The sequence below is a fragment of the Schistocerca piceifrons genome, chromosome 9 (genome assembly GCF_021461385.2).
Source record: "Schistocerca piceifrons isolate TAMUIC-IGC-003096 chromosome 9, iqSchPice1.1, whole genome shotgun sequence".
NCBI lineage: Eukaryota > Metazoa > Arthropoda > Insecta > Orthoptera > Acrididae > Schistocerca > Schistocerca piceifrons.
In genome coordinates, this window is record NC_060146.1 from 201,385,406 (window position 1) to 201,412,188 (window position 26,783).

The following is a 26,783-nucleotide window of genomic DNA, read 5'->3' on the forward strand; positions in this document are numbered from 1 at the left end:
CCAATGAGAAAGCAGCAGACTGGTAATTGAAGCTAATTACCTTGTGTCTCTATCATAAGACAGTTGTATGATGTGCAGTGCACTTTCACGAATAATAATAACAATTAGGACTTGCAGCAGTTATAGACTAAATATAAAAAATCCTCACTTTGGCTTCTCAATGCTTAACACAACCACATCGTCACATGGCATTTTTATCTGAAAAAATCTCAGAGAGTAAGAATATTTTGTCAAAATCATCAAAGGTTTTAGTTGCTTAATGGATTGCTTTTAATGCTATTGGTCTCCAGTCCATGTGCTTGACTGTTGATTATTTCATATTTGAGCACTATTTAACTCTGTTAATTAATTATGTTGCTCTCAAGCAGAACTGAATTCCAATAACCAGTGTGTGAGTGCTAAGAACCCTAAGGTGTTTTAACTGGCTGTGTTACTTGGTCTTGCATGTAAAGTGGATCCTCAGGATTGGTATTGCCTATGTTTGTATTGCAATATTTTTTCATCAGAGTAAATTACTTTCTTAACTGTATGTACCTTCACAATAATTGGTTCATGTATTTCTTTTGTTACAGCCAAGAGTGCAAGCAGGAATGGGATGCAGAGGAAGTTGTAGAAAGCTGTGATACAGGTATTGTCTACTTGATGCCGTTTGTCCATTTCCTATTACTTATGATCTGTGTAGGAACTCTTAACGGGCATTCTAATTACCTGACTGAGTCTAAACCATTGGTAACAAAGAATACTTGAAAGTGATGAATATAGAGTCATGGGAAATAAAAGTTAACTCAACACTTACAGATGAAAGCTTAATAGTAAATTTTCATTAATGTGTTTGGAACGCAGGAGGGAGAGGGATAGGTAAGGGATCTGTGCTACGAGTCATCGAAGGTCACTAGCAGATGTCCTCGCACTTAATTTATGCCTTAACAAGTCTATACATTGATATTATTAATGGAACCTGCCTATTCTGAATTCCTGCCAAACTGAACATTGTTTGACCCCAGTTAGTTCGGAATAGTGCGGCTATACCATATACTTGTCTCGTAAAGTTGTAGTAGGGACACTAAAGGCCTCAGTTCCATGCACCCACAGACATATGACCAGTCCCCTAGGAGGCTCACCACTTCTTGGTGGGTTCGTGCTTGGCTACCTCGGGGCCCCAGCCTTTGCAGCATTTTTTACCTTCTGTGCTGCATGTCTATTCTCTTGCTATTCTTTTTCCCCTTCCTTTGGGAACATGTCTGGGGTGTTATTGGGAATGTTCTGTGTTGTCTGTCACTGATGCTAGAACAGTCTCACCTTTGTTTTTCGCTCCCCTTTCCTTTCTTTGTTTCCCTTCTCCTCTCATTCCTCCGCTTCGGCATTTGAGGTTCCTCATTTTCTTCTTCCTCCCTGTGTGATCCAGAAGGCTGGCCCATGCGCCTGATGCATAACAGGTGACTGGATAACACACAATTCCCGGCCCTGGTTCGACAGGTGGGGTTCACGCATTACTTCTGGTACTGGCCAGTCCCAGGGAGGGCTGATTGCCTTAGCTGCAACCTTTCCAAATTGCTAATTGGTCCGTGTCAGGTATTTGGGAGGTGTGAACAATCACCTAAGGCAGGTGCACCCCCTTGTGAAGGGGGCCCCAGTTGTAAGGGGCATGCCATCGGAGACGCTGGCATTCGTGGGGGATTTTCTCACAATGAGGCAATCATCTTCCCAATCAGTGTCTATGAAACATAAACATAATGAGGCTAATCATTCAGAGACTCTTTCTGCTGCACCATGGTTCCTCGTGGTCTCACATACTAAAGACAGTCAGTCCTTCGCCATGGTAAATCCATTTATTATTCAGAAAGGTGTTGATGCAATTGCTGGCTCTGTGAAATCCTGCTCTTGTTTACAGAATGGCACTTTGCTTTTGGAGACTACTTCTGATTCTCAAGCACAAAAACTGCTTACTGCCTCGCTTCTCCACGGCTACCCTGTTCATGCCCATAGAAATTTGAATACTTCCGGTGGTGTAATTTACGCTAGGCTGCTCGATGCTCTAACTGAAGCTGAAATCCAATCTTACCTCTCTGATCAGGGTGTCATTGCTGTCCATCATGTAGTGAAAAAGGTAGATTCCTCCTTAGTGTCCACCCGCACTCTTTTTCTCACCTTTGATACAGTGGTGCTTCCGTCCAAGATCAAAGTGGACGATGAAATTATCACAGTCCAGCTGTACATTCTGAACTCAATGCACTGCTATCAGTGTCATTTCATCCACACTAGAACATCTTGCTGAAGCCAAATGTGTAACCTGTGGTAGGCATGCACATGAGTGCGATTGTCCGCCTCCTTCTCCTCAGTGTATCAACTGCAGTGGCGCCCATGCCACCTCCTCTCGGGATTGTCCCATGTATGTTGATGAGCGGGCTCTCAAAGAGATCCAGATAAAGGAAAAAGTGTGTAATCCAGTCGCTCACAAGTTACTAGCTAGTCGCAAACCCTGCGTTCTCCCGTCTGGCACCTACAGTTCTGTTCTTGTTACCCCTCACTCTGTGAAGGACAGGCCACGCAGACATGCGACCTCCAATTCAGCTCATAGGTTGTGAAATCACCCAGTGTCAAGGTTGTGACACCCCCCTGTCCAGCTGTGCAACAAGCCATCAAACTCTCACCTCAAGGGTTGAAGTCACCATCCCCGTGAAGACTTCCTCTGTCCCTCTAGCCAAACAACACCCGAGTCTTCCTCTAACCAGAAAGGCTCAAAGAAGTCCACCAAAGGCAAACATTCTTCTTCTTCACCAACTCGAAGATCCTCTTCAACAGTGTCACCACGTGATACCTCAGCCCTGCTGGCCTCTGTGTTGCTGGTGCATGCCACGAACCATTTTTCAGCGTTGGACTCCACAGTCTGACCACACAACCAAGCCGATGCTTCTGTGGACCCCATGGAGCAGGATCCTCCTGCTTCTGTGCCTTGTAGTTGCAACTCTTTACCGGCTGTCACTCGGCAGCCCTTGAGGTGACACCCCTACATCTGTTCATCGTCATGACTCTCCTGCAATGGAACGTTCGCAGGCTTCAGTCTCTCAAAGAGGATTTGTGGCTGCTTTTAGCATCACAGTATCCCCTTGTGATCTGCCTTCAGGAAACAAAATTTCGCCCTCACAACTGCTTTGAGCTTTCGCATTTCTTACCGATTAGTTTTGACCTTCCCCCTGAGGTTGGTATTCAGTCTCGTGGGGGCTTCGTTCTGCTCGTATGGGATGACATTCATAGTCATCCCATCTCGCTGACTTCAAGCTGTTGCAGTTCGCCTTTTCCTTCCCCACCAGACTTTTTCCCTCTGTATCATTTATGTCGCTCCGTCATTCGATGTCACCAGGACAGACTTCCTTCAGCGTATTGGGCAGTTATCTCCCCCATTTTTGCTACTCAGTGACTTTAATGCGTATCATCCCCTTTGGAGTTCTCCCAGGACCAGTCAGAGAGGTGCCCTGTAATCAACTTAACTTCTTCTGCCCTAACACTGGAGCACCCACTTTCCTTTCCGACTCCTCACACACCTGTTCACATTTGGACCTATCCTTCTGCACTGCTCAGCTTGCCCATCGTCTTGAGAGGTCCGTTCTTTCTGACACCTACTCGAGCAACCATTTCCCGTGTGCTATCCATTAGCTGGCTCCTACCCCACCTGCGTGCACACACAAATGGCAGCTTACTAAGACTGACTGGCAGCTTTACTCGTACCTGGCGACCTTCGAAGAACACGTTTTCCCCATTTGTGATGACCAGGTGGAATATCTCACAAACGTTATCCTTACTGCTGCGGAACATTCCATTCCACACACTTTCTCTTTACCACATCGTGTCCCAGTCCCTTCGTAATCTGAGGCACGCTGCGACGCAATTTACACACTGAGATGGGCTCTCTGCATTTTTAATAGTCATCCTACGATGGCAAACTGCATTCAAACAGATGCAGGCAAAGTGTCGAGGCATTCTTCAGGATATCAAAAGAGCTAGCTGGATTTCATTCACTAGTTCTTTTAACAGTTCTACCCCTTCCTCTGTCATTTGGGCCAACCTCCGATGGCTCTCTGGGACCAAGATCTATTCCCAAATTTCTGGCCTGACAGTAGCAGACGATGTCATTGTGAACCCTATTGCTATCTCAAACACCTTGGGCCACCATTTTGCGGAAGTTTCGAGCTCTTACCACTATCAACCTGCCTTCCTCCTTCGGAAATGAGTGGAAGAGGCTTAGGCAATACTCTTCTCTTCACTGAAACATGAATGTTACAATGCCGCCTTTACTATGAGGAAGCTAGATCGTGCTCTCAGTTCATCCTGGTCCTCCACCCCAGGGCTAGATGCTATCCACATTCAGATGTTGCAGCACCTTACCCTTGTGAGCAAGCACTTTTTGCTTAACATATACAACCGCATCTGGGTGGAGGGCACAATTCCTGATGCTGGTGTGAAGCCACCGTCATACCCATACCTAAGCCCAGTAAGTACAAAAACCGCCCAGTAAGTACAAAAACCTTCCTTCTAGCTACTGCCCCATCTCTCTTACTAGCTGCATTTGCAAGGAGATGGAACGTATGATTCATGCCCGGCTGGTATGGTGGCTCAAGTCTCGCAGTTTACTGACGAATGCACAGTGTGGATTTCGAGTGTGGCATTCTGCAGTTGACCATCTCGCTACCTTATTCACCATGAATGGTTTTCTGCGGAAATCACAGACTATGGTCATGTTTTTCGATTTGGAAAAGGTCTATGACACCTGCTGGAGAACTGGTATCCTCCATACTCTTCACACGTGGGGCTTCCGTGGCCGCCTGCCCTGCTTCCTTCAGGCATTTTTAAAAGACCAAGTTTTCAAGGTGCGCATGGGTTCTGCCTTGTCAGACACCTTTAAACAGGAAAATGGTGTGCCTCAGGGTTCCGTCCTAGGCATTGTCCTCTTTGCTATCGCCATTAACCCTATAATGGCCTGTCTCCCACCGGGCATCTCCGGCTCCATTTTTGTTGACGATTTTTGCCACCTATTGCCATTCTCCACAGACCTCTCTCACTGAGTGGCATCTTCAGCGATATCTTGATCATCTTTACTTCTGCAGCATTGACAATGACTCACTTTTCCACACTGACAAAACAGTTTGTATGAGTTTCTGGCGACGCAATTGGTTTCTTCCACCGTGTTTACATCTTAGGCCTGCTGCCCTTCCATTCATTGAAACTACAAAATTCCTGGGTTTCATGCTCGATAGGAAACTCTCTTGGTCCTCCCGTGTGTCTTACATGGCAGCCCGCTGAGCTGGTCCCTCCCTCAGTCTCCTACGTGTCTTCACTGTTACTTACTGGGGTGCCGATCGAACCACCCTCCTCCATTTGTACAGGTCCCTTGTTCATTCAAAACTTGACTATGGGTGCTTTGTTTATGCACCTGCACGTCCATCCCTCTTACGCTGTCTCAACACTATTCACCGTCGTGGCATCCGTTTGGCCACGGGCGCCTTTTACACTAGCCCGGATGAGAGTCCTTATGCTGAAATTGCCGAACTACTGCTGTCCTACCACCATGACCTTCTCCTCAGGAGGTATGCATGCCGTTTGTCTGCCATGCGTGGCCACCCATCCTATGCCGCCTCCTTTGATGGTTCCTTTGATCACCAGTATGGGGCACGTCCCTCTTCTCTGTTGCCTCCTGGAGCCCGCTTTCGGTATTTGCTACAGCGGCTTAACTTCACACTACCTGCAACTTTCCTGGTGGGTGTGAACTCTTCACCGCCCTGGCTTCATGAAGCGGCCCGTGTTAACCTTGACCTTCATTCTATTCCTGAGGAAACTACTCCAGCCTCAGTCTATTGTCTTCAGTTTCATGACCTTCTCGTGGCACTTTGTTTAGTCTGATGGCTCTTGGACTGATCATGGGGTTGGGCATGCCTTCATCATTGGCACCCAAGTCTTTCAATATCGGCTTCCAGCTGCTCAGTATTTACAGCTGAGCTCTCTGCCCTGTATCAGGCCACGGAGTACATCCAGCGACACGGCCTTTTCAATTGTGTCCTCTCACTCAGTGCCCTTCAAAGCCTATGTGCACTGTACACTGCCCATCCCTTAGTGCAGCGGGTCCAGGAAAACTGTCTCTTGCTCACTCTTGGTGGAGCCAGTGTGATGTTTCTGTGGGTTCCTGGTCATGTCGATCTGCCAGGAAACGAGGCTGCTGACACTGCTGTCGAGGCTGCAGTCCTCGTACCTCAGCCTGCAAGTACCTATATTCCCTCCCATGATCTCTGTGTTGCTATCTTTCAGGAGGTGGTGTCCCTTTGGCATCACCACTGGTCCTCCCTTCACGGGAATAAGCCCCAGCTTATTAAGCCTCTCCCAGCGGCTCGGATGACCTCCTCTCAACCCTCCTGCCGGGAGGAAATCATTTTAACTAGGCTGCGTATTGGGCATTGCCTTTTTAGCCATCGTCATTTGATAATTGGCACTGTCCCAACTCCTTGTGCACACTGCGCACAAGTTTTAACTGTCTGTCACTACCTGATGGAATGCCAATTTTTTTAATAAACATTTGTGTTCCCACTTGGGTTTGCCATCTGAGCTATCGGCCATTTTAGCTAATGACGTGCAGGCTGTCAACTGCATTTTACTTTTTATCTGCCAAAGCAATATGGTGATGCCATTTAATTTTTAGTTCTGGACCTCCGTTTCTGTATGGTGTCTTTTTTTAGCCCTTTATCCACTTAACTGTTTTTAGCTGTCTCCTGTTATGTCAGTTGGGACTGACTTATAGTCACTTTTTAACTCCTCTCTGTCTTTGTGTTCTGTAGTTTTGACTTGGGCATGTATGACCCCATTTGTTTTATGTGCCCTGAAGCAAAACAAAACCAAAACCAAACATATGACCAGCCACAACAATTAAGAACTGAAAATTGTTCCATTATGAATTGCAAGGTGTGGCTGCAAGAATTCCCCAATTTATGAGGGGCATAGCTCCAGGTCGTGGAGTAGCGTATTTGGTTACTAATCAAAACATCCTCAGTCCCAGGTCTGAACCCTGCCACCTCTTCAATTTTGAGTGAAAATCATCAGCATTAGTGGCTGAAGACTTCTGGGATAAGAAGTCAGCCTCATTCTGTCAATGACCTTGTCAAAGAGGGCGGAGGAGCAGACAGAGGTCCAGGGCACTCTCTTGTCCTTGGGGTGGGAAACTGCCTCTAAAGGTGGAAGAATCGACAATGATCAATGGTATGAGGATGCAGAAGGCAATGGAAACCACTACATTAAAGACACGTATGATGCATCAACAGGAAATGTGGCCTGTAATTGAAAAAGTGTCAAGGTAATCTCTCCATTGGCAAAAGATATCGGAATAGTCTCCCATTCAGATCAAGGGGGAGGTGACCACGAGAAAAAGACTGAATGACCAATGAACGAATAACATTTTATGAGTTGGGGTGTCGAATGTCAAAAGTTTGAACATGATGGATGTAATCTCCCACTTCCTTCCTACTTCCATCTGTTGTCCACATTAAACAATGTCCAATCTAAGTAATTAATGAGCAGTTTATGAAGATCTGAGAGGAGCAAAGATTATAATAAACTTTCTAGTTTACTTAGCATGTCATGTTGAGATGGCTCCAGTTCTTCGTGTCTAGGGGTCTGATCTTGAAGCCGAAAATCTAACATCAGGTCCTCACAGGTGGTTTGAACTAAATAAATCTGAAGATTGTTGTTGCAGCCTTTTTTTATGTAATTATATTTTCTCACATTTTAGTATATCATATAGTATTTTGATTTTTCACGTTAACAAAGCTGAAATTATGTTGTTTGCATAAAAATACAAAAATATGTCCAATCTCATCAAAGACAAGCTTATGACCTTCACTCAGAACTAGTACTTATCTATTATAACATCGAAACTAAAATATTTTATAAAGTAATTCCTTTTCATAAATTTTAGATTGAAATATAACATAATGTGAAAGTTTTCAGAAAAGCGACTGAGATAATATTGACCTGTTCAAAATTTGAAAAATATTACTGGTATCTACAACTACTGTTGAGGAAAAGTAATACTAAAGGAGGATGTCTTGTTACATAGAGAAACGAGAAAATCTGAAAAGGAAAATGCTAAGGCTCAGTCTAGATATAGTGGAGGTCAGTGAAGTGGAACAGAAAGAAGCGAAGGATTTCTGGCCAGATGAGTGTAGGCTAACGTCAACAGCAGAAGAAAATAGTGTAATGGGAGTAGGATTCATTATGAATAGGAGGGTAGGACAGAGAGTGATTAATATGACCAGTTCAGTGGTAGGGTTGTTCTCATCAAAATCAACAGCAAACCAACACAGACAGCATTAGTTCAGGTGTACTTGCCAACGTTGCAAGCAGAACATGGAGAAATAGAGAAAGTACATGAAGATATTGAAAGTGCAACTCAGTGTGTAAAGGGAGATGAAAATCTAGTAATCATGGGGGAGTGGATTGTGGTTGTAAGGGAAGTACTAGAAGAAAGGGTTACAGAAGAGAATGGGCTGGGTAGTAGGAATGAGAGAGAAGAAAGGATAATTAAGTTCTGCAATAAATTTCAGCTACTAATAGTGAATTCTCTGTTCAACAAGCACAAGAAGAGGTGTTTTACTTGGAAAAGGCCAGGAGAAATGGGAAGGTGTCAGTTAGATTACATGATAGTCAGACAGAGATTCCCAAATCTTGTAATGTGTACCCAGGAGCAGATATAGACTCAGATCACAATTTAGTAGTGATTAAGAGTAGGCTGAAGCTTAAGAGAGTAGTCAGGAAAAATCAATGCCCAAAAAATAGGATACAGAAGTACTAAGGAATGAGGGGATACACTTGAAGTGTTCTGAGGTTATAGATACTGTGACAATGTATAGCTTAGTAGGCAGTTCAGCTGAAGAGGCATAGACATCTCTACGAAGGGGGATCACAGAAGTTTGAATCAAAGACATAGGTAACAATGAAGAAACCGTAGATAACACAAGAAATACATCATTTGATTGAGGAAACAAGGATGTACAAAAAAATTAGGGAAATTCAGACATACAAAAATACAAATCACTTAGGAATGAAATAAATAGTAAGTGCAGGGAAGCTAAGACAAAATGGTTGCAGGAAAACTGAAGAAATCGAAAAAGAAATGATTGTCGGAATGACTGACTCGGCTTATAGAAAAGTCAAAACAACCTTTGGTGAAATTAAAAGCAAGGTTGGTATAATTAAGAATGCAATAGGAACTCTACTGTTAAATGCAGTGTAGAGAGCAAATGTTCTCATTCATCCACCTTCATTGGTAGGAGCTGTAAGAGAAGTGTTCAACATCACAGTGTGGTTTACTGTTAAATTTCTGTTAGTGTACATTCCTAGGAGAGTCAGTCAGCATGTTGCTTCTTCCTGTATATTGTTGTTGTGGTCTACAGTCTGAAGACTAGTTTGATGTGGCTCTCCACTCTGTCTATCTTGTGCAAGCCTCTTCATCTCCGCATAATTACTGTAACTTCCATCCATTTGAACCTGCTTGCTGCCGTTGAGCCTCGGTCTTGCTCTACTGTTTTTACGTCCAATTTCTTCCGTTAACAAATTGATTATTCCCTGATACCTCAGAATGTGTCCTACCAACTGACTCCTTCACTTAGTCAAGTTGTGCCACTTTTTTTTTTTCCCCACCAGTCAGTTCAGTACCTCCTCATTGGTTATTAGAACTATGTACCTAGTACATATTTCTCCTGATGACAGGATCCTCCTGAGTAGTTCCCTCCCAGGTACCCATCATCAATAAGTAATACAGTTGAGCTTTGTGCACTTGAGAAATGTAACAGCTTTGATTTTTCCTTGTTCTCTACCATTTGCAGTACCTTCATAAGTAGGCCATATTGTCTAATGTTTCAAGGCTAGATCAGTAAACCATCCAGAGTAGGGTGTTCCAATGTTGCCCCATGGGCCAATGAGTTCCATGATGCCCTCATAGTGCTTGTGGACAGGAATGTACAGGTGGTCTTATTTCACACATTCTTCACATATGTGAACTGCTCGGCTGCCCCTGCCCGAAGTGTGTGGCGAGTGGAGCACAATCGCATACACTATGGTCTGGCTGCAAGACTGTTCGCACGTGACCTGTTTGTCTACTCCTGCCTACCTGTGCCCATGCCCACCATTGGGTACTCGAGCTGCAACAGTCTAATTCAGACTGTCGTCCCTGCAGCTACTGAAAAGGCTGCTGCCCACCTTCAGGAACCACCTATTTATCTGGGCTCTCCACAAATACACACCTGATGTACGAGGGCCAATCGACAAACACTGAGACTGATTTTTGCCCGTTGTTACTACAGTGATAGTTTCCTATCAGCGCCATGAATATTTGAAATGAGTGAGTTTTTATGCATAATGTCCATTGGCAGCAGCACTCTCATTTCAGTAGGTTGGTAGTAATACTCTATTTTGTAGACGCACTTTATATTTTTCTTACCAGACAATGGAGGGGATGCGAGAGGAGCAGTAAGACGCAATAAAATTCTGTGTTCATTTAAATCGTACGGCCACTGAGACTTACGAAAAGCTGCAGCAAGCATACGGTGAAGATGCACTTGGCTGCAGCAAGCATACAGTGAAGATGCACTATCTCGTGAAACAGTGTTTAGGTGGTTTGAGGACTTTGAAGAAGGCCAACTTGCCTATGTTAAGCAAGGTGAACTTAGTGTTTTGGCTTCTGCTGTGATTGAAGCCAACATCACACAGCAGCTATGGTTTTCCGTGAGCATCGGCAGATAATATTATGTAACCTCATTGAAGTATTGAGAATTTCATGTGGAGTATCTATGATTATGATTGATGATCTCCGTGTGACTCGTATTTGTTCCTGTAGGTGCCATGTCTGTTGACTCTCGAACTAAAGGCTGTGCGAATGGAGACTAGCTGTGAGGAGCAGTATCTCTTTGCTGATGGAGGGGACGTGTTTCTTAAATCAATTGTCACCAGTGATGAGTCGTGGTTGCATCTTTATGATCCTGTAGGAAAACAGGTCAGCACAGTGTGGAAACGCCTAGTTCCCCCAACTCCAAGAAACGGGAAAATTGTTCCGTCTGCAGTGAAAGTGATGGCAATCACATTTTTTGACTGTCATTGAATGATTTGCCAGCATACAGTTCTGCCTCACCCTACTATTACTGTAGCATACTACATGTCAGGAAGCACACTACAAATATACGAACAGAACTTACTCGGACTAGGTGGTGGCTTCATCATGATAATGCATGGCCTCACGTAGCAAATCAACTCGTGCAGTTTCTAGCTCGATCCGACGTTACCCGTATACGGCATCCACCTTACGGCCCTGAGCTTACACACTGTGATTTTGTTATTATTCCCATCACTAGAGGCAAAGCATCGTGGAATTCGTTTTGAGAATCCAGAAGCAGTTCTCCAGAAAAGTGAGGCAGTTCTCAAGGACCTGACAAACTACAGCCTGCATCGCATGTTCAAGGACTGGCAGCCACGATACAAAAAGTGTGTTCAAATAGGAGCATGCTCTCTTCCAAGCAGGTATTCCGTGCTGTACAAGGAGGTCTCAATAATGTGCAGATGTAACGTTACACCTGATAGGTCCTCCGGGTGTATTATCTTCAAAGAAGAAAGGACCGAGAATAAAGGTGCTTGTGAATCCACACCAAACAGTCATATAAGGTGAGTGCAATGGCCCTTCGTACACAACACGTGGTTCAAGAGTACCCCAAATTTGTCAGTTCTGTGTATTCACTGCACCCTGTAGCTTGTAAAATGTGCCTCCTCACTCGTTAGAATATTTCCTGGCCGTGTCTTCAACTTTGATCCATGCCAGAAACCGAAGAGCAAATTCAGAATGTCGCTCTGGTTCATGAGGTTTCAGTTGCTGTACTGTATGGATTTTATACGGATACCAGGGTAAAATAGACCGCAAAGAACAAGCACTAGCACTGCTCAGACCATGTGCTGCACATTCAGTTACAGCAACAGCAACCTCATCCATAACTTCCACCAGTATAGGAGCTCCTGGTCTTACATAAAGCACACCAGTGGCAAGACGCAATCAATACCATCACTGCATGATAACAACAGTGAAGACACTGATGACAGGGTCACAAAAGCAGAGTTATTAAGCACGGTTTTCCAAAACTCCTTCACCAAAGAAGACAAAGTAAATACTCCTTAATTCCAGTCAAGAACAACTGCCAAGATGATAAATATAGAAGTAGATATCCTTGGTGTAGCAAAGTGGCTCAAATAACGTAATAAAGGCAAAGGCTCCGGTCCAGATTGTATACTACTCAGGTTCCTTTCAAAGTATGTTAATGCAATAGCTCCATATTTAGCAATTATATAGAACCGCTCCCTCGCAGAAAGACCCGTATCTAAAGACTGAAAAATTGCTGAAGTCACACCAATACCCAAAATGGGAAATAGGAGTAATCTGCTGAATTAAAGGCCTATATCACTAACGTAGATTTGCAGTAGGGTTTTGGAACATATATTGTGTTCCAACATTATGAAGTACATTGAAGAAAATGATTTACTGACGCCTAGTCAGCCCAGATTCAGAAAATAACATTCTTGCAGAACACAACCAGCTCTTTATACTCATGAAGTAATGAGTGCTATCGACAGAGGATGTCAAATTGACTCCATATTTTTAGATTTTCGACACCGTTCCTCACAAGTGTTTTCAAACCAAACTGTGTGCCTATGGAATATCACCTCAGTTGTACGACTGGATGCACAATTTCCTGGCAGAAAGGTCATAGTTTGTAGTAATAGACAGAAAGTCCTCGAGTAAAACAGAAATAATATTCGGCGTTCCCCAAAGACGTGTTATAGGCCCTCTATTGTTCCTGATCTATATTAATGATATAGGAGACAATCTGAGTAGCCCTCTTAGATCGTTTGCAGATGATGTTGTCATTTTCCATCTTGTAAAGTCATCAGGTGACCAAAACAAATTGCAAAATGACTCAGATACGATATCTGTATGGTGCAAAAAATGGCAATTGACTCTGAATAAATAAAAGTGTGAAGTTATTCACATGAGAACTAAAAGAAATCCGCTAAATTTCGATTAAGCGATAAGTCACAAAAATCTAAAGGCTGTAAATTCAACTAAATACTTAAGGATTCCAGTTACAAATAATCTAAATTAGAATGATCACAAAGACAGTGTTGTGGGTAGAGCAAACCAAAGACTGCGATTCATTGGCAGAACACATAAAAAGTGCAACAGGTCTACAAAAGAGACTGCTTACACTAAGCTTGTCTGCCCTGTTCTGGAGTACTGCTGTGGGGTGTGGGATCTGCATCAGGTCGGACTGACGGACGACATTGAAAAAGTTCAGAGAAGAGCACCTAGTTTTGTATTATCACAAAATAGGGCAGATAGTGCCACAGACATGATACGTGAATTGGAGTGGCAATCATTAAAACAAAGACGTTTATCGTTGTGACGGGATCTTCTCATGAAATTTTAATCACCAGTTTTCTCCTCTGATTGCGAAAACATTCCGTTGGCATCTACCTACATAGGGAGAAATGATCATCATGATAAAATAAGAGAAATCGGGGCTCACACAGAAAAATTTATGTATCATTTTCCCCGCGCGCCATTCGAGAGTGGAACAGTAGAGGGACAGCTTGAAGGTGGTTCATTGAATCCTCTGCCAGGCACTTTATTGTGAATAGCAGAGTAATCACGTAGATGTAGATGACACCCTCCTCCTCCAGGTGTCAAACCAAACTCACCTATATTTTCAAATTTCATTATCACCACCTTTAAACCATTTAATGACATCGGCCTCTCATCAGGTCTTTCTTTCAGTGCAACACTGTAATTCCTGTTGTTCACATAAAACTGTTTCACTGTTGTTGTTGTTGTTGTTGTTGTGGTCTTCAGTCCTGAGACTGGTTTGATGCAGCTCTCCATGCTACTCTATCCTGTGCAAGCTTCTTCATCTCCCAGTACCTACTGCAACCTACATCCTTCTGAATCTGCTTAGTGTATTGATCTCTTGGTCTCCCTCTACGATTTTTACCCTCCACGCTGCCTTCCAATGCTAAATTTGTGATCCCTTGATGCCTCAAAACATGTCCTACCAACCGATCCCTTCTTCTAGTCAAGTTGTGCCACAAACTTCTCTTCTCCCCAATCCTGTTCAATACCTCCTCATTAGTTACGTGATCTACCCACCTTATCTTCAGCATTCTTCTGTAGCACCACATTTCGAAAGCTTCTATTCTCTTCTTGTCCAAACTGGTTATCGTCCATGTTTCACTTCCATACATGGCTACACTCCATACAAATACTTTCAGAAACGACTTCCTGACAATTAAATCTATACTCGATGTTAACAAATTTCTCTTCTTCAGAAACGACTTCCTTGCCATTGCCAGTCTACATTTTATATCCTCTCTACATCGACCATCATCAGTTATTTTACTCCCTAAATAGCAAAACTCCTTTACTACTTTAAGTGTCTCATTACCTAATCTAATCCCCTCAGCATCACCCGATTTAATTTGACTACATTCCATTATCCTCGTTTTGCTTTTGTTGATGTTCATCTTATATCCTCCTTTCAAGACACTGTCCATTCCGTTCAACTGCTCTTCCAAGTCCTTTGCTGTCTCTGACAGAATTACAATGTCATCGGCGAACCTCAAAGTTTTTACTTCTTCTCCATGAATTTTAATACCTACTCCGAATTTTTCTTTTGTTTCCTTTACTGCTTGCTCAATATACAGATTGAATAACATCGGGGAGAGGCTACAACCCTGTCTCACTCCTTTCCCAACCACTGCTTCCCTTTCATGCCCCCCGACTCTTATAACTGCCATCTGGTTTCTGTACAAATTGTAAGTAGCCTTTCGCCCCCTGTATTTTACCCCTGCCACCTTCAGAATTTGAAAGAGAGTATTCCAGTTAACGTTGTCAAAAGCTTTCTCTAAGTCTACAAATGCTAGAAACGTAGGTTTGCCTTTTCTTAATCTTTCTTCTAAGATAAGTCGTAAGGTTAGTATTGCCTCACGTGTTCCAACATTTCTACGGAATCCAAACTGATCTTCCCCGAGGTCCGCTTCTACTAGTTTTTCCATTCATCTGTAAAGAATTCGCATTAGTATTTTGCAGCTGTAACTTATTAAACTGATAGTTCGGTAATTTTCACATCTGTCAACACCTGCTTTCTTTGGGATTGGAATTATTATATTCTTCTTGAAGTCTGTGGGTATTTCGCCTGTCTCATACATCTTGCTCACCAGATGGTAGAGTTTTGTCATGACTGGCTCTCCCAAGGCCATCAGTAGTTCTAATGGAATGTTGTCTACTCCCGGGGCCTTGTTTCGACTCAGGTCTTTCAGTGCTCTGTCAAACTCTTCACGCAGTATCTTATCTCCCATTTCGTCTTCATCTACATCCTCTTCCATTTCCATAATATTGTCCTCAAGTACATCGCCCTTGTATAAACCCTCTATATACTCCTCCACCTTTCTGCCTTCCCTTCTTTGCCTAGAACTGGGTTGCCAGCTGAGCTCTTGATATTCATACAAGTGGTTCTCTTCTCTCCAAAGGTCTCTTTAATTTTCCTGTAGGCAGTATCTATCTTACCTCTAGTGAGACAAGCCTCTACATCCTTACATTTGTCCTCTAGCCATCCCTGCTTAGCCATTTTGCACTTTCTGTCGATCTCATTTTTGAGACGTTTGTATTCCTTTTTGCCTGTTTCATTTACTGCATTTTTATATTTTCTCCTTTCATCAATTAAATTCAATATTTCTTCTGTTACCCAAGGATTTCTATTAGCCCTCGTCTTTTTACCTACTTGATCCTCTGCTGCCTTCACTACTTCATCCCTCAGACCTACCCATTCTTCTTCTACTGTGTTTCTTTCCCCCATTCCTGTCAATTGTTCCCTTATGCTATCCCTCAAACTCTGTACAACCTCTGGTTCTTTCAGTTTATCCATGTCCCATCTCCTTAAATTCCCACCTTTTTGCAGTTTCTTCAGTTTCAATCTGCAGTTCATAACCAATATATTGTGGTCAGAATCCACATCTGCCCCTGGAAATGTCTTACAGTTTAAAACCTGGTTCCTAAATCTCTGTCTTACCATTATATAATCTATCTGATACCTTTTACTATCTCCAGGATTCTTCCAGGTATACAACCTTCTTTTATGATTCTTGAACCAAGTGTTAGCTATGATTAAGTCATGCTCTGTGCAAAATTCTACAAGGCGGCTTCCTCTTTCATTTCTTCCCCCCAATCCATATTCACCTACTATGTTTCCTTCTCTCCCTTTTCCTACTGACGAATTCCAGTCACCCATGACTATTAAATTTTCGTCTCCCTTCACTACCTGAATAATTTCTTTTATCTCGTCATACATTTCATCAATTTCTTCATCATCTGCAGAGCTAGTTGGCATATAAACTTGTACTACTGTAGTAGGCATGGGCTTTGTGTCTATCTTGGCCACAATAATGCGTTCACTATGCTGTTTGTAGTAGCTAACCCGCACTCCTATTTTTTATTCATTATTAAACCTACTCCTGCATTACCCCTATTTGATTTTGTATTTATAACCCTGTAATCACCTGACCAAAAGTCTTGTTCCTCCTGCCACCGAACTTCACTAATTCCCACTATATCTAACTTTAACCTATCCATTTCCCTTTTTAAACCCCCCTGCGGGTTCGGGGATAAGAATAGGCCCGCGGTATTCCTGCCTGTCGTACTAGGCGACTAAAAGGAGTCTCAAATGTTTCGGCCTTATGTGATGGTCCCCTCTCGGGTTTGACCTCCATCTTTCTAAATTATTCCGAAGAGCGAGCCAATTGGGGAAGGGCACCTTACATGGTGCACTGTATCCGTCGTGCGTTGAGATCTTTAGCCGGCTTTTTCGTCGTTGCACTGGGGTCCCGCTCGTTTTCCATCTCTTGGGCGAGGATCCGTCCCTGGGTGCGATTCCCACGCTGCAATCTGCAGTGTTTCTTTTAACTGCGACGACGACCTTGGCCAGTTTTGCACCTAAGATCCAGCACGGTAGCCAGCCCGTTGTGGGTGGGGCCGCCATGTACCCTCTTGGTTGTAGCCCCCTGACAACACAGGGATCGCTCTACTGATGCCTGCGCCGTTAACTCCCCATGTATGCCAAGGAGTAGATGCCCATCTCCTTAGGGCATCAGGACTCCCGGCAATGGCCGTCCTGCCAGGTGGCTGTTGCTGCGGCTGGGTGGCGCCCGTGGGGAAGGCCCTTGGTCGGAGTAGGTGGCATCAGGGCGGATGACCCGCAATGAAGCGTGGCACATCATCTCTCGCTGGCGGCCAGCCGCCAGCAGTCTCTAAGCATTCTCGGGCTCAATTTAATGCTGAAAAGTACAATCCGAAAACGTTCCCCTCCCTGGCCACGCCGTGGGAAGAGCGTAAGTCTCAGGATGGAGGTAACAGTTATTCGCCCCGATTCTTAGTTTGTACGAGAGCTGATGGGGAGTCTTTTCTCTCCACAAATCCTCAGTTCTTCGTCGAGCATTTAGAGGACAAGTTTGGGGAGGTGGAGGGCTTGTCAAAAATACGCTCTGGATCGGTCCTGATCCAAACGGCATCCTCTGCCCAGTCACGACGGTTACTTGCTTGTGACAAGTTGGGGGATGTTGCTGTTACGATCACACCGCATAAGAGTTTAAATATGGTCCAGGGAGTTATTTACCATAAGGACCTTCTTTTGCAGTCTGATGACGAGCTGCGCGCCAACTTAGAGCGCAGAGGTGTACATTTCGTCCGGCGCGTTCATCGGGGTCCGAAGGAAAATCAGATAGCTACCGGTGCCTTCATCTTGGCCTTCGAGGGTGATACGTTACCGGAAAAGGTCAAGGTGATGGTCTACCGATGTGATGTCAGGCCCTATATTCCTCCCCCGATGCGGTGCTTCAAGTGCTGGAAGTTTGGCCATATGTCTTCCCGCTGCACTTCCAGCCTCACATGTCGAGATTGCGGACGCCCGTCTCATCCCGATACTCCATGTGTCCCGCCTCCCATCTGTGTCAACTGCGGGGAGCACCATTCACCTTGCTCGCCAGACTGCAGAATCTTCCAGAAAGAACGCAAAATCATGGAATATAAGACCCTGGACCGACTGACTTATACTGAGGCCAAACGGAACTACGACCGATTACATCCCGTGAGAATGACGTCATCCTACGCCACTGCTACAACACCTGTGCTCGCCCCATCAGTTTCGCAACTTCCGACGGGATCGCTGAGTGGTACAACTCCTCCTGCCCCCTTGCCAGTGGGGGGCTCTACCCACCGGGTTGCTCCTACGCCACCTACCTCAGGGGCAACACCGTTTCCCCCATCAGGGATGTCCGTCCCTGCTTCTAAGCCGGAGAAGTGTCCAACTTCTTCGGCTTCTCACGCTCGCAAGGGGTCCCTCGGGTCCCTCCCTTCCCAGGTTTCCACCAGTGGAAAGGCTGACGACCGACAGTGGCGTAAGTGCCCGCAATCAGCTGGTCGACGGGCTTCACGATCCTCCTCAGTCCCGGAGACTGAATCGGTGAAGCCCTCCCAGCCAGTTAAACCCAAGGAGCAGCGTGAGAAATCAAAGAAGAAGAGCTCTAAGCCCAAGGAACTCGCGGTGGCAGCCACCCCACCGCCACCTTCGAGCTCTGCGTCTGAGGACGAGGTGGAGATCCTGGCATCCGCTGAGGACCTCGATCTCGCCGGTCCCTCAGACGCCATGGATAGCACTAGCACGGGTGCTCAATCGGAGGCAGCAGGTGACCCAGCGGCGTAATCTGCCTTCCCAGTCCCGTCACGCCTTTCTCCGCCATGGACAATACCATCCTCCAGTGGAACTGCAGCGGTTTCTTCCACCATCTAGCTGAGCTCCGCCAGCTTATCAGCCTTCATCCTTTCCTTTGCATTGCTCTGCAGGAAACTTGGTTTCCGGCAATGTGAACCCCCGCCCTCCGTGGCTATCGGGGTTATTATAAGAACCGAGCAGCTTATGAAAGGGTGTCTGGTGGCGTCTGCATATATGTCCTTCACACTCTGCACAGCGAGTCTGTCCCTCTCCAGGCGCCTTTAGAGGCTGTCACTGTACGCGTGTGGACGCCACAGGCTGTTACCGTCTGCAGTCTTTACATTCCACTGGATGGTGATGTCTCGCAGCATGTCCTGGCTGCACTGGTCGCCCAATTGCCGCCACCTTTCTTGCTATTGGGCGACTTCAACGCCCATAACCCTCTGTGGGATGGGTCAGTGGCCACAGGTCGAGGCGCCATCGTTGAGCATTTATTGTCGCAGCTCGATCTCTCACTGTTAAATGATGGTGCCTTCACACACTTCAGTGTGGCGCATGGCACCTACTCCGCCATTGACCTTTCCATCTGTAGCCATAGCCTCTTACCGTCTGTCCAATGGAGTGTGCATGACGACCTGTGTGGTAGTGACCACTTTCCGCTCTTTTCGTCACAATCACAGCGTCACTCTTCTGGGCGCCCTAGCAGATGGGCTATGAATAAGGCTGACTGGGATTTGTTCTCCTCCACTGCCGCTTTTGAGCCTCTCTCTACTGATGACATTGATGCGGTGGTTCAATCGGTCACCACCGGCATCGTTACTGCTGCCGCGTCTGCCATTCCCCGTTCTTCTGGGTCCCCTCGGCGGAAGGCTGTGCCTTGGTGGTCCCCTGAGATCGCTGAAGCGATTAAAGATCGCCGGCGGGCGCTCCAGCGTCACAAGCGACATCCCTCCTTAGCCCACCTTATCGCCTTCAAACGGCTGCGTGCGCGGGCCCGCCTCCTCATCCGCCAAGGCAAGAAGGAGTGCTGGGAGCGGTATGTGTCCACCATTGGCCTCCATGTCACTCCCTCGCAGGTCTGGGCCAAGATTCGACGCGTCTACGGCTATCGGACCCCTGCCAGCGTCCCTGCGCTCTCACTGAATGGAGCCGTGTGTACTGACTCCGACGTCATTGCAAATCGCTTAGCAGAGCATTTTGCTTTGAGTTCCGCTTCTGCAAATTACCCTCAGGCCTTCCGCTCCATTAAAGATCGGATGGAACGTCGGAGCCTTTCGTTTCGCACCAACCACCCGGAATCTTACAATGCTCCATTCAGTGAGTGGGAATTTCGCAGTGCCCTAGCTGCTTGCCCTGATACCACTCCTGGGCCAAATGGCATCCACTGTCAGATAGATGCTGAAACACCTTTCAGTGGACTGCCAGCGGCGCCTTCTCGATCTTTACAACCGTCTTTGGGTCGAGGGGGAGTTTCCGTCGCAATGGTGGGAAGGCATTGTCATCCCCGTTTTGAAACCTGGAAAGACCCCTCTGGAGGTGGACAGCTACCGTCCCATTAGCCTCACCAACGTTCTTTGCAAGTTGCTTGAACGGATGGTGAGCCGGCGCTTGCATTGGGTACTGGAGTCTCGGGGCCTTCTGGCTCCGTCTCAGGGTGGGTTCCGTAGAGGCCACTCCGCCACCGACAATCTGGTGAGCCTCGAGTCGGCCATCCGTACTGCTTTTGCCCGCCGTCAGCACCTGGTCGCTGTCTTTTTCGACATGCGGAAGGCGTACGATACGACATGGCGTCATCACATCCTTTCTACGCTTCATGGATGGGGTCTTCGGGGCCCTCTGCCGATCTTTATCCGAAATTTTCCGTCGTATCGTACCTTCCGCGTGCAAGTCGCGGCTTCGTATAGTTCCTCCCACGTCCAGGAGAACGGTGTGCCACAGGGCTCTGTTTTAAGTGTCTGCCTGTTTTTAATAGCCATTAACGGGCTTGCTGCGGCCGTGGGAAATTCTGTCTCCGCTTCCCTGTATGCTGACGACTTCTGCCTTTACTACAGCTCTACTGGCATTGCAGCTGTTGAACGTCAGCTACAGGGCGCTATCCGTAAGGTGCAGTCTTGGGCTGTAGCGCATGGGTTTCAGTTTTCGGCAGCCAAGACCCGCGTTATGCATTTCTGCCGGCGCCGAACAGTCCATCCTGCGCCGCGGCTTTATCTTGCCACCGAACTCCTTGCTGTGGTGGAGACCCACGGGTTTTTGGGGGTGGTTTTCGATGCCCGGTTGACTTGGCTGCCTCATATCCGGCAGCTTAAACAGACTTGTTGGCGGCATCTAAACGCTCTGAGATGCTTGAGCCACACCCGCTGGGGCGCCGACCGCTCTACCCTGTTACGGCTCTACCAGGCGTTAATCCAGTCCCGTCTGGATTATGGGAGCCTGGCTTATGGCTCAGCATCCCCATCTGCGTTACAGGTGCTGGACCCAATTCTCCACAGCAGGATACGCCTTGCCACTGGTGCTTTCCGCACCAGCCCTGTGGACAGCGTACTAGTGGAGGCAGGTGTACCTCCACTGCGGTTCCGACGCCAACGTTTGCTGGCCGCTGATGCTGCCCATGTTCTAAGCTCGCCCGGGCATCCAAACTATCGTCTCCTGTTCCCGCGGTCAGTCGTCCGTATGCCAGAACGTCGGCCCCGGTCTGGTTGTACAATAGCGTTCTGCGTCAAAGAGCTTCTCTCTGGGCTTCAGAGTTTCACTGTTCCACCTCCTTTCCGGGCTACTTTGCATACACCCCCATGGTGTGTTCGTCGCCCTTGCCTTCGGCTCGACTTGGCACAGGGCCCTAAGGACTCAGTCCCTCCAGAGGCCTTCCGCCGCCGCTTTTATTCCATCCTGGCCACGTATCAGGGCTCTGGTGTTGTTTACACTGACGGTTCGATGGTTGCTGGTCGTGTCGGATATGCGCTCACTCTAGGGGACCATTCCGAACAACGTTCCTTGCCGAATGGCTGCAGTGTTTACACTGCTGAACTGGTCGCCATCTTTCGTGCCCTAGAGTATATCCGCTCCTGCTCAGGTGAGTCCTTCGTTATCTGTAGCGATTCCCTGAGCGGTTTACGAGCTCTCGACCAGTGTTTCCCTCGTTCTCGTCTGGTGATGGCTATCCAGGAGTCTCTGCATACTCTCGCCCGTTGCGGCCGCTCTGTGGTCTTTGTGTGGACCCCCGGTCATGTCGGTATCCTGGGTAACGAACATGTTGACCGCCTGGCGAAAGAGGCCACCAGTAAGCCATCTCTGGACGTTGGCCTCCCAGAGACTGATTTGCTGGCAGTCTTCCGCCGCAAAATCTTGGCGCTATGGGACGATGAATGGCGCGAACTGACAATGCGCAATAAACTCCGTGCTGTCAAGGAGACGACGGCTGTGTGGCGGTCGTCCCTGCGAGCCACTCGCAGGGACTCAGTAGTTCTTTGCCGGCTCCGCATTGGCCACTCCCGGCTGACACACAGTTATTTACTGCGCCGGGAGGACCCTCCTCTATGTCGCTGTGGGGCGGCTTTGACAGTGGCCCACATTTTGATGGCCTGCCCCCTTTTAGCTGTGGTCAGGCAGACATTTGCGCTGCCTGCTACGCTCCCTGCCCTTTTAACAGACGACTCCACTATGGCTGACTTGGTTTTACGTTTTATTCGGGCAGGGGGATTTTATCATTTAATCTGAGTGTTTCTGTTTTATTTTATTGGTTTGTGTTGATTCTGGCCTTTGGCCTATGATTTTAAACTGATTTTTTAATGTGTTTCTAAGTGGTTGGCTTTTCCTTTTTTATTTCTATGGTCGGCCAACCACCGTCACACTCTGTGTGGTTTTAGTTCGTTTTGTCTTGTCTTTGTCTCAGTTTCTCTTGTTCTGTCTCGTCTGTGATCTCTTCTGTTCCTCGTTTTTATTCTCTGTGGGTGTTCTTTGTATTTGGAAAAAGGGACCGATGACCGTCGCAGTCTGGTCCCTTTAATCCCACAAACCAACCAACCAATCCCTTTTTAAATTTTCTAACCTACCTGCCCGATTAAGGGATCTGACATTCCACGCTCCGATCCCTAGAATTCCGGTTTTCTTTCTCCTAATAACGACGTCCTCCTGAGTAGTCCCTGCCCGGAGATCCGAATGGGGGACTATTTTACCTACGGAATATTTTACCCAAGAGGACACCATCATCATTTAATCATACAGTAAAGCTGCATGTCCTCGGGAAAAATTACGGTTGTAGTTTCCCCTTGCTTTCAGCCGTTCGCAGTACCAGCACAGCAAGGCCGTTTTGGTTAATGTTACAAGGCCAGATCAGTCAATCATCCAGACTGTTGCCCCTGCAACTACTGAAAAGGCTGCTGCCCCTCTTCAGGAACCACATGTTTGTCTGGCCTCTCAACAGATACCCCTCCGTTGTGGTTGCACCTACGGTACGGCCATCTGTATTGCTGAGGCACGCAAGCCTCCCCACCAACGGCAAGGTCCATGGTTCATGGGGGGACTGTTTCACTAATAGCACACATTTTCTCTTCTCGATAGCCGTACCGTTCACGCATGTTATGGCTTGTCAAATGACAGTGTGGATGTCATACTGTCATATAAACTGTGTACAGCACAGATTTGTACCTGATGGCAAGTACTCAAACTGACTTTCTTCCAGCGCAGATCAGTTCCACGCTAAGGCATTAGCATATCTACCAAGTTTTGTAGCCGTCCCATAATTACAGCCTACAGTAGACCTCCATGAGTAGCTGCAATTTAATTATATCCACCCAGCAGCTACAGATGTTAGCTTACCAAACCTGTGAGTTCTTTCTGTCGCACACTGTACTGTTTCACACGTCGACAGTTATAATTCTTACACAGCAGTCGGGGTGGCGTCATGCCTGGAGTGCGGCCTGCAGCTGCCGGACGGTGCGTCGCTATCGCGCCACATGCTGTCTCACCAGCTGCAGCGCCGCCTCACATGCGCACTCTGCGGCCAGCTGTGCTCGAGCTCCGTAATGCTCATGCGCCACCTCCACTCTGCACACGCCGTCGACATGCCGGCTGCCGGGGTGCCGTCCTCTTCCACCTCGCCCGAGGTGAGCACTTCAGAACGTACGACAGACTGCTGGAGCTACACGGGTAAGGTCAACAGACAGTTGCAATTGAATTATAATTTCTGTGCAGATATAGTCACAAGAAGGTACTGTGTTACAGGAGCAACCACAGTTCTATAACAGTATTCCGTGAAGCTGCACCATTGATTGTAAAGTAGGCACATGCATACAATACGGTAGTGACACTGTCCCTGCTCACCATATCAGAACAGTTGTATGAAATGTTTTTGGTGCACTCGTCACATTATTTCTCTATGAAAATTTGATCTTTTGGCAATAAACACCACCTTTTTGTCCGGGGAAGCAACTGTCTGTTGAAGAGGTAGCAGAATTACACAGATTTACCAACGTAGCATTGCCCACGGCAACCAGAGACTATGTTGGTGCCAACAGTGAAACATTACTCGGAGCATTTTTGTTCCTGTCACAATGTATAATATGAAACATACTCATATGCAGGCTCTTGGTGTTGAATTTCCCTTGCACATACTGCTGAGGAAAAATCTTGTATCTCTATTCAAATTGTTGGCACACCATGATTTTCCCAGCTTCCTTGATGATTGAGTGCCAGTAGTTTGACGTGTGGTCTAGAACCTGTGTCTGTTCAAACAAGATTTTGTGCTAATTCGTAAGACAGTGTTGAGCAACAGCAAATGGGAAAGTGCTGGTAGATAGACACAATAAAAAACACACACACAAATATCAAGCTTTCGCAACCCATGGTTGCTTCATCAGGAAAGAGGGAAGGAGAGGGAAAGACGAAAGGATGTGGGTTTTAAGGGAGAGGGTAAGGAGTCATTCCAATCCCGGAAGCAGAAAGACTTACCTTAGGGGGGAAAAAGGATAGGTATACACACGCGCACACACACACATATCCATCCGCACACATACAGACACAAGCAGACATATCTGTGTCTGTATATGTGCGGATGGATATATATGTGTGTGTGTGTGTGTGTGTGTGTGTGTGTGTGTGTGTGTGTGTGTGTGTGTGTGTGTGTGCGCGTGCGTGCGTGCGTGCGTGTGCGGGCGCGCGCGCGAGTGTATACCTGTCCCTTTTTCCCCCTAAGGTAAGTCTTTCTGCTTCCGGGATTGGAATGACTCCTTACCCTCTCCCTTAAAACCCACATCCTTTCGTCTTTCCCTCTCCTTCCCTCTTTCCTGATGAAGCAACCGTGGGTTGCGAAAGCTTGATATTTGTGTGTGTGTTTCTGTGTTTTTTATTGTGTCTATCTACCAGCGCTTTCCCGTTTGGTAAGTCACAGCATCTTTTTTTAATATATTTTTCCCATGTGGAATGTTTTGGCACATTCACATGGAATCTTTCACAGGGCACACCACTCAGTTTTAATCCCATAGTTGTTTAGAATAGTACAGTTTTACTCGATGTTGCTACGCAGAATGGAAAGAATGTCATATGCTAACAGTATTCTGTTGTTTGACAGGCTTTATGCCAAAGAGAGCTAACTTTATTTCAAGTGCCCAGTAGCCATACTGTAGGTTAAATGATTTATTTCAGAGCTGAGGTGGTTTTCGTCCAGTATGTTTCTAGCACTACATATCAAAGTGTTCATTGAGAATGGATGCTATAATGCACTGATAATAGTTTATTCATCATGTGGCTGCAGTATGGAGTGTTTAAATAAAGGAAGCATGTTTGAATGCATGAAAAGAATTTAGAAAATTGAAGGCACGAGGTCAGTGACGACCAGCAACCGGAAGATCCATCAGCGTGCTAACAATTACAGTGAAACACCAGGTTAAAGAATGAATCTTGGCCAACAAGTATGGCATTGTTGATGAAATTGTTGCAGAATACAGCAGGAATCACAGGCCTGGATGTATCATACATGATAACCGTGGCTATAGCAAAAGGTGTAAATGGCCATCTGATGAAGGTGGCTATGTGATGATCATAAGTCTGCACTGCCGACTGTCTGGAGGAATGTGTGAAGATTATGCCATTCACACTTAAACTGTTGCGAGAGACGAGGCCATCAGAGGACCACTATGAACCAGAGAGTAAGAGACAATCAATGGGCTGAGAACACTCACTGTCTCTGCACTAAAGAGAGACAAATAATTGAGGCACAAGTGTTCACAGGAAAAACCGTGCTGAAGATCTTTTGGAATGGCACATTTCTTGGGACAGATCCAAACTGATTGGTGGTGTTCACTAAAGAGAAGCTGTTAAGTCTACCATATGAAAAAAAAGATGGACACTTTTCACACAGTTGGTATTCCCCCATAATGCTCACTTTCATATGGCTGCACAGCATGAGATCTCAAATTAGAGGTACTGAGACAGCTAGTGTTCTAAAAGAAGACAGAAAGATAACAGCAATGTGTCTGAAAGAATGTTTTACCTCATTAAACAGTGATGTATCAATGTCAAAGAAATTACTCTAGAATTTGCCTTAAGAAATCCAAGCAAACTATGAAAAATCTAAACCTTGGTGATCACTTAGGGATTTCAATTATACTCCTCTCAAGTCAGAGTCTAGTGTGTTAATGACTGTGGCATTTTTTCAGTCAGCCTCTATTCAGTCTAGATTTGATCTCATCAAACTTCCACATCTTTGCCCTTTTGGAAGATTTCCAGAGTGCTGGTAGTAACCTGTAAAAATATAACAGTGCCTATGGAAATAAAAGAATAGAAGTTGACTTCTGATGTATGTGTACAATCTGTAGGCAATTATGTACAGAAGTAGCCCAATAAACATAGGACATGCTGCAGTTCAGAACTGTTCACAGGTGTTACTGCTGTTCAGGTTGTCAATGTGATTTACTTTCTGAGACTACCTCATAGTTTAGCTGAGTACACAGGCTGTTT

The 26,783-nt window shown here is 46.1% G+C and overlaps 1 protein-coding gene across 7 annotated transcripts in view; it reads left to right on the forward strand.

Moving 5' to 3' along the window:
* The window catches only part of LOC124717311 (gastrula zinc finger protein XlCGF57.1-like), a 119,068-nt gene that overhangs the window by 48,904 nt on the left and 43,381 nt on the right, over positions 1 to 26,783 (forward strand). For 5 of the 7 annotated variants that reach the window (XM_047244140.1, XM_047244141.1, XM_047244137.1 and 2 more), the window contains 2 exons: positions 573 to 628; positions 23,715 to 23,932. In XM_047244140.1, the coding sequence (XP_047100096.1) occupies positions 573 to 628; positions 23,715 to 23,932 (274 nt within the window). The remainder of the gene's footprint in view (positions 1 to 572; positions 629 to 23,714; positions 23,933 to 26,783) is intronic. The other 2 variants (XM_047244142.1, XM_047244139.1) reach the window with 1 other exon arrangement.